General features: G+C 37.5%; 1 protein-coding gene and 1 long non-coding RNA gene across 2 annotated transcripts; both read left to right on the top strand.

The window, feature by feature from the left end:
* The first annotated feature begins 1,463 nt into the window (after positions 1–1,463).
* LOC148596781 (uncharacterized) lies at positions 1,464–3,341 on the top strand. The gene is made up of 3 exons (XR_015919217.1): positions 1,464–2,337; positions 2,681–2,837; positions 3,193–3,341. It is a non-coding gene; the product is annotated as an uncharacterized LOC148596781 (long non-coding RNA).
* Positions 3,342–9,577: 6,236 nt separating this feature from the next.
* Positions 9,578–11,194, top strand: LOC148596780 (uncharacterized). The gene is made up of 2 exons (XM_088564081.1): positions 9,578–10,601; positions 10,644–11,194. The coding sequence occupies exons 1-2, from the start codon at positions 9,650–9,652 to the stop codon at positions 10,790–10,792; spliced, it is 1,101 nt and encodes a 366-aa protein (XP_088420207.1). The 5' UTR covers positions 9,578–9,649; the 3' UTR covers positions 10,793–11,194.
* Positions 11,195–12,458: the final 1,264 nt, after the last annotated feature.

Below are 12,458 nucleotides of genomic sequence, written 5' to 3'. Positions count from 1 at the left end.
CCCATTTCTCAATTCTTTTGAGGCAAAGTTGTAACTGCCTTTCAATATTACTCATATTTTGTCCCCTGTAGCAGATCAAAAAGTCGTCTACATACAAGGAACCGTCAATATTGTCCTTCAAAACTTGGGCTAAACTATTAATTTTAATACTGAAGAGAGTGACAGAAAGAATACTTCCCTGGGGAGCTCCCATTTCCTGTTCCTTCTCCTCAGAAAAAGTCGAATTTACCCTCACATTAAAATGACGATCTGACAAAAAATTAGACAAGAACAGAGGAAGTCTTCCTTTCAACCCCATATCAAATATGTCTTTTAAAATACCATATTTCCACGTCGTGTAATAGGCTTTCTCTAAATCGAAAAAGACCGACACAACATGTTCATTTTTAGCAAATGCATTTCTGATGAGCGTTTCCAACCGGACTAAGTGGTCACGAGTACTTCTGCCTTGCCTAAAACCACACTGAATATTAGTGAGTAAGTTGTGCTTCTCAAGGAACCACACAAGGCGATCATTGACCATTCGTTCCATTGTCTTGCAGACGCAGCTTGTCAATGCGATCGGGCGATAATTTGAAGGATCCGTATGATCTTTTCCTGGTTTTGGAATAGGGACTACTGAAGCCGTTTTCCAGATGGACAGAACGTTACCAGAAGCCCATATCTCGTTCATGAACGCAAGAAGTGTATGTAGAGATGGATCAGGAAGATGTTTCAAAAGTTGATAGTGAATATTATCTAGCCCACTAGCTGTATCGTGGGCTTTAGCCAGTGACGATTTTAGTTCCTCTATAGAAAATTGAGAGTTGTAGGATTCAGCATTATTTGACTTGAAGTTTAATTTTGTCTTTTCTGCAGATGATTTAATTTTTTGAAAATCCGGTTTGTAGTTAGTTGAGGATGAATGTTTAGCGAATGTTTCAGCTAGCTTATTGGCGATATCTTTTTCGGTGGTTAGAGTGGTATTACCATCTTTAAGGTGTTTCACTGAGGAATTCTAATTTTTTCCTTTTACTTTTCTAATAAAATTCCATACTTTATTGAGGGGAGTGTGAGATTTAATACTAGAAACAAAATTTTTCCAAGAGGTTCGTCTGGCTTGTTTACATGTATGTCGAGCTTTTGCTCGAAATATTCGGAAGTTTGACAGATTTGCTGGTGTATGATTGATTGATTGTTGTTGTTTATTGCCGTTTCGGCGACCAGGGCCATATCACGGCAAGAACATTTAATGCAAGGAAAATATTAAAAGCAAGATCAAAGTCTCTTCATAAAATAATGAAATTAAAACAAACAGCTATTTACATATATACAAGTTATTTTAATAACAAACTTTATGCAAACGGATGCAAACTTTTATCATGACTGCTAGTATTCATAGAGTCTCCCTTTTGGAGCCTTATTAGAAGTAAAAGTTGAGTCTCCCCTTTGGAGCCTCATTGGAATCCTCTACGATTGGTCAGTTAGAAATATCATCTGGTAACCACGCTAACTTGTGTAAGAGAAAGGAGGATCGATTTACGATTTTCACACCGCATTTGTATATTTAATGTCTATAATCAGTGGATATTATGAAGATTTGATATCTGGATCACTTTTACAGGTATTGTGTGGATAGATTTGGAGGTAATTTATCTAAAATTGCTTTTATTTACAGAATAATCGGAAATCAATATCCGCCATTTCGAAATTTTCTTGTGCGTGGGTTTCTTTACAAACATTGGATTTTCATTATGGGATCAAGGACGACAGTTTTAATAATTGGACATAGTTTTATTCGCCGTTTACAGAACAATGTTCACGAACGACATGACTTGCATTCTAATTTAAATCTGGATCAATGTGTGGTACAGTATTATGGAGTTGGAGGCGCAACTGTTGCTAGTTTGTTACACGATTTTCGTTTGCATGAGAAGCTCGAAGAGTTTCGGCCTGATGTGGTTATTTTACAAATAGGAGGCAATGACGTTTGCGAAACGAACGTAGGTCCAGAGACTATAGCTTGTAGAATCGTGGATTTCGGCGAGAAAATAGGACAATTTCGTTCAGTTAAAGCGGTAGTCACGTGTGAACTCTTTCCTCGACTTTCACCACGAAATATATGTGCTGAACTTTATGAGTTCCGCCGTAATATAATGAACAACATGATTTCTGTAATGTTGGAGCATACTTCAGACTGCTTTTTCTTGTTTTGGAAACATCTTCGTTTGATACATAGTCCGTTGCCGATTTTTCTACGGGACGGGACACATTTATCATTCATTGGACAGAAAAAGTTCTACCGGAGTATTCGGCTTTCAATTTTGCATGCTTTACAACTAATTTAATTGGCTGCATGTATGTATATATGTTTAACTTGTTAGTCCTACAATCTTATGTATTAAATGTAACTTAAATCAGACATATGTTTCTACGCAGTAACTTAATGGTTCATGTAGCCTACGTGTATGTACAGTAATGGTACAGGTACATGTAAGTACACTGTATATGCAATATATGTACAGGATTGTGATCCGTTTTATTCATCCCTTGTTGACACTAACAGTAGTACCAAATGTACCTGTACGTACCATTCCATTTTATGTCATATTTCTATATTTAATTCTATTGGGTTATCCTTGTTTTTATCCAATGCTTTTCCAACTATAGTTTTAATACTTGTTTGCTTGCTCTTTTTCAGTCCATCTTGGTGTAGCTGTTTTTTCGTTGAGCTTGATACATGTATTTTTTATTGTACATCATTCTACATGGTTCAATGTACTGTACAGATTGTATAGTTTTATTATGTGCCTTTTGAATGTTAAGGCAACTGGCTTTTTACAGTAGTGACTAACCAGGTATGTTTTACTTGCAATGATTATACTTGTACATTGAGTATTTCAGTGCATATAATACACACAACTCATATATGTTTCTATTTTTTAACATTCTATTTATGCATACAGTCTTGCTCTCATACAATATATAAATTGACGAGAGATGCATACTTATGTCCAGTTATTACAAATATGCATACGTATACATGTAGGTAGATGTGGGTATACCTCTTACAATAACTCGTTAAAAACCAATTATACATAAGAACCTACAAACATGCAGTGATGCATCAACCTTATATGTACATCGTGCCACGGCAACTTACACCTGTAGTTGCTTTACTGTACAACTAATTTGATTCTCTTTTTTTTTCAGTTTCTTGTGTCACAGTCTGATATTTTCTTTACCTTGACTTTAACCTGAATACACAGTTATCTCGTGTTTTTTTGATAAACAGGTATGTGGTGTTCTAAATAAGAAGACTATGGTTATAGTCACATCCATTGTTTACACATGTTTCTATTTATGCCAATTCAAGGACTTGCCTGACTTGTTCACTGATAATATTTATTTAAGTGCTGTGTCGTAAAAAAAAAAATACAAAATGAACGACAGCATATATGACAATACTAATACATACATGTATGTATTTATGATCAGTGCCATGTATTTGGGCTGTGCATACATTGTATTATTTTGGTTTTTTGTCAGTGGCGGGTATTTGAACCGCAATTCTTATTTATTGTCAGTGCCATGAATTTGGAATGCCACGTATTATTTACAGTCAGTGTTATGTCTTTTGGACTGCAATTATTATTTATTGTCAGTGCCATGTATTTGAGCTGCGAGTTTTAAAGCTGTATTTATTGTCAATGCCATGTATTTAGGCTGCAAATATTGATTATAGTCAGCACCATGTATTTGGATTGCCAATATTATTTATTTTCAATGTCATGTATTTGGGCTGCAAGTATTTTTTATTTTCAGTGCCATGTATTTAGGCTACAAGTTTTATCTGTCAGTGCCATGTATTTGGGCTGCATGTATTTATTGTCAGCGCCATGTATTTGGACTCCATGTACTATTTATTGTCAGTGCCATGTATGTGGGCTGCGGCATTTACTACACGTGCTTAGTGAATAAGTCCATATATTCCTTTGATTGATTGATTGATTGTTGCTGTTTATTGCCGTTTCGGCGACCAGGGCCATATCACGGCAAGAACATTTAATGTAAGGAAAATATTAAAAGCAAGATCAAAGTCTCTTCATAAAATAATGAAATTAAAACAAACAGCTATTTACATATAAAAAGGTACATAAAAGGTGAACCTAAGACATAAAATACATATAGAAACATAACTTCGATAAAACATTTAAAATATTGAAATTTAGATTTTATTAAATAAACCAATGTACCGCAAGAAATCGATCATGTTTTTAGATGAAACGGTCTTGAACAAATCAAATATATTGGCGCAGTCAAAATAATTTTGCCTGATGTTGGCAAAATCCACACAATCTAGAAGAACATGTTTGATAGAGAAAGGGCAATCACATAGGATACACTCAGGTGGAGGATCACCAACAAGCAAATGGCCATTTGTAAGCTTTTGAATCATGCCCCGTGCAAGTCCGGGTGTTAAAAGAATAAGCCTGCAGCAGCGCTAAGCTTGTCGTATAAGGCGACTAAATAGTGCTCAGAGACCTAGCCGGGGGCTAGGCGCTCTGCCCACAGAGCAAATGGGGTGTGTGCCCCATGTGATGGAATGGGGTACCCCTGGCGTGTTACATGCTGGGGTTGTCAGGCTATAATACGGAAAACCTGACCGCAAACCATAGTGGTGCACCGTGTTGGGAAAGATGCCACGTTCCTCGCACGTTAAAGAACCCTGCTGTGGTATTCGATAGGAGTAGGAACCTTTGCGCTCCGCCACAGGAGGCTAAATTGCCCGACCTTACCCATCCCCCCTTTTTCCAGTGGCAATCAAAATTTGTCGACCCTATTATCCTTGTGACCCATCCTTTCTTTTTTTCATTTCATGTTCATTTTATCATCTATTTCATGTTCATTGTCTGAATATAGCTGAAATATTGCTGCTCGGACGTTAAACCCCAACAAACAGATGAATTAAAACAGTGTTCCAATCCATTAGTCGGATTTTGCAACATCAAAAGTCCAGTCTACCCAGTAAACTTATGTAAGACATGTATCATTACTCTTTTCATGAAAAACAAAAATATCTTAAATACACGTTGCCAAACACTCATTTATCCTAATTCGATTCTACCTATGGCGCCCCGTGCAGGTCCGGGTGTTAAAAGAATAGGCCTGCAGCAGCGCTAAGCTTGTCGTATAAGGCGACTAAATAGTGCTCAGAAACCTAGCCGGGGGCTAGGCGCTCTGCCCACAGAACAACTGGGATGTGTGCCCCAGGTGGTGGAATGGGGTACCCCTGGCGTGTTACATGCTGGGGTTGTCAGGCTATAATACGGAAAACCTGACCGCAAACCATAGTGGTGCACCGTGTTGGGAAAGATGCCACGTTCCTCACACGTTAAAGAACCCTGCTGTGGTAATCGATAGGAGTAGGAACCTTTGCGCTCCGCCACAGGAGGCTAAATTGCCCGACCTTACCCATCCCCCTTTTCAAAATCAAAATTTTTCGACTCTATTATCCTTGTGACCCATCCTTTTTTTTTGTCATTTCATGTTCATTTTATCATCCATTTCATGTTCATTGTCTGAATATAGCTGAAATATTGCTGCTCGGACGTTAAACCCCAACAAACAAACATCTACCTATGGCAGATCACATACGGGAAGGTCTTTGGGTAATAGCCACACAAAAATGATTAAGACTCTCTGTAGTTTGTCGTCATCCTTCCCAATTATCTACCACAAGAATAAATCCACCGATTGGATTAGTAAAGTTTCAAACTTCTTGTTCTGCTAATAGTGATTCTTTAACACTTTTACCATATTACAAGGGTGAAGACCGTTTTCAAAGTTCACAACCATTCAAAAGATTAATTGAAATTTACAATGTGTCTGAATTCACAATATATCACCCTTTTCATTTAGCGTTGCCTAATTTTATTGATGAGCTTCCTAACACATTGCAACATATGGAAACCATACCAATGGCGAATTTAATCAATCAGTTAAAAGATTTACAAACAATTGATACTAGTTTTCAAATTCCAAATTGTGGGTATGCAGGTATCTCATTGTTAATTGCCATATTAATTGTTTGTTTGTTTGTTGGGGTTTAACGTCCGAGCAGCAATATTTCAGCTAAACAATTAAAGTGTAAGCAACGGCACATACAAAATAATTAATTATACACAAATAATAATAATAATAATAAATGGGTCAGTAAATCATACGCAAGGCAGGTTAACTGGACACACGGGATGTTTATGTCCAGATGTACATTGAATTAAGGATATGTCTTATATAAGTGAATAGTATATATTCGGAACCTGTTGTATATTCTGTGATCCTCGCTTCTACTATTGTAATAAACGTAGCAGTCAGTGTACGCGTCTTGGAGTTATTATCCGTGCCAGACTCAGTCACAGATATTCAGATTGAAACTTCAAGAGACTCTTAGGGAACTTGTCGACTTTTTGGACCCTTTGATTGATTGATTGATTGTTATCTTTTAATGTCGTTTCGGCAACTAGGGCCATATCACGGCAAGAACATTTAATCCAAGGAAAATATTAAAAGCAAGATCGAAGTCTCTTCATAAAATAATGAAATTAAAACAAGCAGCTATTTACATATAAAAAGGTACATAAAAGGTGAACTTCAGACATAAAATACATATAGAAATATAACTTCGATAAAACATTTAAAGTATTGAAACATCAAGGAAGGTATCTAATTTAGATTTTATTAAATAAACCGATGTCCCGCAAGAAATCGATAATGTTTTTAGATGAAACGGTCTTGAACAAATCAAACATATTGGCGCAGTCAAAATAATTTTGCCTGGTGTTGGCAAAATCCACACAATCTAGAAGAACATGTTTGATAGAGAAAGGGCAATCACATGGGATACACTCAGGTGGAGGATCACCAACAAGCAAATGGCCATGTGTGAATCTAGAATGTCCAATGCGGCATCTAGTCATGACCACTTGCTCTTTGCGATTGCCCGACCCGGATTGATGAACGATTGATTGATTGTTGTTGTTTATTGCCGTTTCGGCGACCAGGGCCATATCACGGCAAGAACATTTAATGCAAGGAAAATATTAAAAGCAAGATCAAAGTCTCTTCATAAAATAATGAAATTAAAACAAACAGCTATTTACATATAAAAAGGTACATAAAAGGTGAACCTAAGACATAAAATACATATAGAAACATAACTTCGATAAAACATTGAAATTATTGAAAAATCAAGGAAGGTATCCAATTTAGATTTTATTAAATAAACGGATGTCCCGCAAGAAATCGATCATGTTTTTAGATGTTTGTTTGTTTGTTTGTTGGGGTTTAACGTCCGAGCAGCAATATTTCAGCTATATTCAGACGATGAACATGAAATGGATGATAAAATGAACATGAAATGAAAAAAAAAGGTTGGGACACAAGGACAATAGGGTCGACAAATTTAGATTGCCACTGGAAAAAGGGGGGGATGGGTAAGGTCGGGCAATTTAGCCTCCTGTGGCGGAGCGCAAAGGTTCCTACTCCTATCGAATACCACAGCAGGGTTCTTTAACGTGCGAGGAACGTGGCATCTTTCCCAACACGGTGCACCACTATGGTTTGCGGTCAGGTTTTCCGTATTATAGCCTGACAACCCCAGCATGTAACACGCCAGGGGTACCCCATTCCACCACCTGGGGCACACATCCCAGTTGCTCTGTGGGCAGAGCGCCTAGCCCCCGGCTAGGTTTCTGAGCACAATTTAGTCGCCTTATACGACAAGCTTAGCGCTGCTGCAGGCCTATTCTTTTAACACCCGAACCTGCACGGGGCTGTTTTTAGATGAAACGGTCTCGAACAAATCAAATATATTGGCGCAGTCAAAATAATATCTGAGTTGATTGTTTGTTTGTTTGTTTAACGTTTAACGTCCGAGCAGCAATATTTCTGCTATATTCAGACGATGAACATGAAATTGGTGATAAAATGAGCATGAAATGATGATAAAAAATAAATGATAAATGATAAAAGAAAAGAATGGGTCACAAGGATAATAGGGTCGACAAATTTTGATTGCCACTGGAAAAAGGGGGGATGGGTAAGGTCGGGCAATTTAGCCTCCTGTGGCGGAGCGCACAGGTTTCTACTCCTATCGAATACCACAGCAGGGTTCTTTAACGTGCGAGGAACGTGGCATCTTTCCCAACACGGTGCAACACTATGGTTTGCGGTCAGGTTTCCGTATTATAGCCAGACAACCCCAGCATGTAACATACCATGGGTACCCCATTCCACCACCTGGGGCACACATCCCAGTTGCTCTGTGGACAGAGCGCCTAGCCCCCGGCTAGGTGTCTGAGCACTATTTAGTCGCCTTTTACGACAAGCTTAGCGCTGCTGCAGGCCTATTCTTTTGACACCCGGACCTGCACGGGGCGATGATGAAATGAAAAAGGGATGGGACACAAGGACAATGGGGTCAATAATTTTTGATTGCCACTGGAAATAGGGAGATGTGGGTAGGGTCGGGCAATTTAGCCTTCTATGGCGGAGCCCAATGGTTCCTACTCCCGGAGAATACCACTGTAGGGTTCATTAACGTTTGTTTGTTTGTTTGTTGGGGTTTAACGTCCGAGCAGCAATATTTCAGCTATATTCAGACAATGAACATGAAATTGATGATAAAATGAACATGAAATAAAAAAAAGGATGGGTCACAAGGATAATAGGGTCGACAAACTTTGATTACCACTGGAAAAAGGGGAGATGGGCAAGGTCGGGCAATTTAGCCTCCTGTTGCGGAGCGCAAAGGTTCATACTTCTATCGAATACCACAGCAGGGTTTTTTAACGTGCGAGGAACGTGGCATCTTTCCCAACACGGTGCAACACTATGGTTTGCGGTCAGGTTTTCCGTATTATAGCCTGACAACCCCAGCATGTAAACACACCAGGGGTACCCCATTCCACCACCTGAGGCACACATCCCAGTTGCTCTGTGGGCAGAGCGCCTAGCCCCCGGCTAGGTTTCTGAGCACTATTTAGTCGCCTTTTACGACAAGCTTAGCGCTGCTGCAGGCCTATTCTTTTAACACCCGGACCTGCACGGGGCGATGATGAAATGAAAAAGGGATGGGACACAAGACTACTATAAGGGGTTCCTTGTCTCCCATCTTCACAATTATAACCCCCATATTTTCAACCGAATTATAACCCCCATTAAGGTGTAAAGGGGGTCTAAGTAACCCAACAGTTCCTCGTCTCCCATCTTCACAATTATAACCCCCATATTTTCAACCGGATTATAACCCCCCTTAAGTTGTAAAGGGGGTCCAAGTAACCCAACATGTATATAATCTCTACCATATATAGTTATAACCCTATATAACCTCTACCATATATACTTATAACCCCCACATCTTCATCTACAAATTTTGTAATTCATATAATACCCATTCTATGGGGTTGCTTATCTCCTAAAATATTAAACTACAATTATTGCAGCGTCACTACTTTTTGGTCTAAGGTATTCCTCAACCTCCATGTATTATGTATCCTACATATGCAGCACCTTTTTCTAAAATCATAGACCGTGAATAAAAAAACTATATTAATACAAGATGGCATGGATTAGGAACATATATCAGATATTGTGTGTAAACAACTGAATGGGTTTTGAAAGAAACATGGCTAGATATCGATGTGGTTGTTATTCCGAGGAAATATCTCACGACTTCTTCAATTATACAGCTGGTGGTAAATATAAAAACGTTTGTGGAAACCATCCAACAGAAGAATCTGCTAAAGAAGAGCATCACAGGTTAACAAAAGTGGTTGAAGTGCTAGAAAATGCCCGTGATGCTTTAATAACAATAATGGATACAGATCAAATCGCACACCATTTGACAATCAGGAAAGTTATTGATAAAGATCAAAGAGACGATCTCCTGAAATGTACATCTAAAAGTTTGAAAGCACAAAAGCTATTCAACATGATAGGTCAATCAAAGAATGCATCATTACATCACCTGAGAATGGCTTTAGTAAAGGCAGGTCAAGCAAATTTACTAAAGAACATAAGTGAAATAAAGCAAAAAGACATGGAACACATCAATGTAGAAGATGCTGATTTAGACAAAGTTGCTATGGGGAGATGCATGATAGAATTACAGGGAGACTGCCATGTCGTAGCCAAAGATCACAAGGGGCAGATTTATATTAACATTCGTAATTATATAACATTGGCAGGTAAAAAGTATCCAACCAGACAAGGTGTATCGGTCACATTATCAAGATGGTTATTATTGAAGAAGCAAAAGGATTTCATTAACAATGTTTTCAAACTGTGTTTGGAAGGGGAGCAGGTAGATGAAGAACTTATTCATTTAGGTGGAGGTGTATATGTTACACTGAATTCTAAATACTCAACTGTTGATATCAGACACTTCTGGAAACCTGAAGACTCAGAAAAACCAGTTGCAACGAAGCGTGGAATACCTTTAAACAATGTCAAATGGCAAAAGCTTTGTGATGTGATGACAATAATGACAGACTTTGTGCCAGAACTGACTACCGCTGCCATTTGCGAGGAAACCCACAACAATGAATTGGAAATGATGAGTTGTTCTGAATGTTACCCCTTTCAAGAAAAAGAAGAGGAAGAAACCCACAACAATGAATTGGAAATGATGAGTTGTTCTGAATGTTACCCCTTTCAAGAAAAAGAAGAGGAAGAAATAAGTCAAAATCAAGAAGGAAACCTTCAAATCATGAGTGCAATGCTGTTTCCAAATACGGGAGAATCAAAATGAACGATATGGACAAAAGTGACTGTTAATAACAATTATATATATGTAAACTGTTCTGAATTATGATATTCAAGGATGCTCGCCATGTTGTAAGAAACCTGTATACTTTGTATAGAAAAATATTAAAAGAAATATGTCTATGTTGATGTAGTTATGTTTTCTTTTTTATCTATCTATAATACGGCAATGGTTATTGACATAGATTGGTACAACATGAATTTTATATATAGAAGTAGTTATGTTTATGTTACAGGCATATAAATTCGTACTTCAATACGGTAATGGTCATTGATACAAATATTAACCAGAGTGGTAGAACACAACTTTAAGAAAAAAAAAACACAACAATAAACTAATAATAATCACAGAGAAACAAAAAGAAGAGTACGTAAAAAAAATTTGGACTGATCCTGGTCATCCTGCAGCATTTGCCGGACGAGATAAATTAATGAAAGTTATCCGTAAGGAAGGCAAATATAACATCAGCAGAGGGGCATTAAAAAAAAATTCTATCCAAGAATGATACATACAGTGTTCAAAAACCTGCGAGGAAGAACTTTAAAAGAAACAGAGTTATTGTTTCAGGTTTTAATGCCCAGTGGGACGGTGATTTAATGTCAATGGAAAATGTTTCAAAATATAACAATGGAATTAAATTCGTATTGATTTTAATCGATATATTTTCCAGATATCTGATAGTCAGACCTTTAAAAGATAAAAAAAAGTGAAACAGTAGCTGTGGCCTTGAAATCAATTTTTACAGAAGGCGTCAGGAAACCAAAAACGATCCGTTTTGATCAAGGAGGTGAATTTAAATCGAACGTAACGAAATACTTGAAAACAGAAAAAAATAACGTATTTTACACACATAATTCTCAAATCAAGAGTAATTATGCAGAAAGAGTCATTAAATCTTTGAAAGCGAAAATTTTTTCTTACTTCATGGAAAAACAAACATACAAATATATCGATGTTCTTCAGAAATTAGTTCATAGCTACAACAACACACCGCATCAATCTTTGGGAGGTGCAACACCGGCATCTGTGACAAAAACCAATGAAGACGAAATGAGATACGTTCAATACCTTGTCAGGAAAAAGAGAACAAAACAAACAGGCAGTGTAAAATTAAAGAAGAAAAAGAAAAAAGAGTTTTACAATTTCAAGTTAGGAGATCTTGTCAGAATTTCACAGCTGAAAAGAACATTCGAAAAGGGATATCAAGAAAATTGGACATTGGAATACTTCAAAATATCTAAAAGAATGAAAAGAGATAATCAAGATATATATAAATTGAAGGATATGATAGGCGATGAGGTCAAAGGTACATTTTATCGATATGAGTTACAAAAGATAGACAAATCCAATTCAAAAATGTATAAAATAGAAAAGATTATGAAGAAACGAAGATTTGCTGGAAAGGAACTTGTTTGTTTGTTTGTTTGTTGGGGTTTAACGTCCGAGCAGCAATATTTCAGCTATATTCAGACAATGAACATGAAATGGATGATAAAATGAACATGAAATGAAAAAAAAGAAAGGATGGGTCACAAGGATAATAGGGTCGACAAATTTTGATTACCACTGGAAAAAGGGGGAGATGGGTAAGGTCGGGCAATTTAGCCTCCTGTGGCGGAGCGCAAAGGTTCCTACTCCTATCGAATACCAC

Source organism: Perna viridis, chromosome 15, assembly GCF_037379345.1.
Source record: "Perna viridis isolate PV_CMFRI_1.1 ecotype Kerala chromosome 15, ASM3737934v1, whole genome shotgun sequence".
Lineage (NCBI taxonomy): Eukaryota > Metazoa > Mollusca > Bivalvia > Mytilida > Mytilidae > Perna > Perna viridis.
This window is presented reverse-complemented; position numbering and strand designations above follow the sequence as displayed.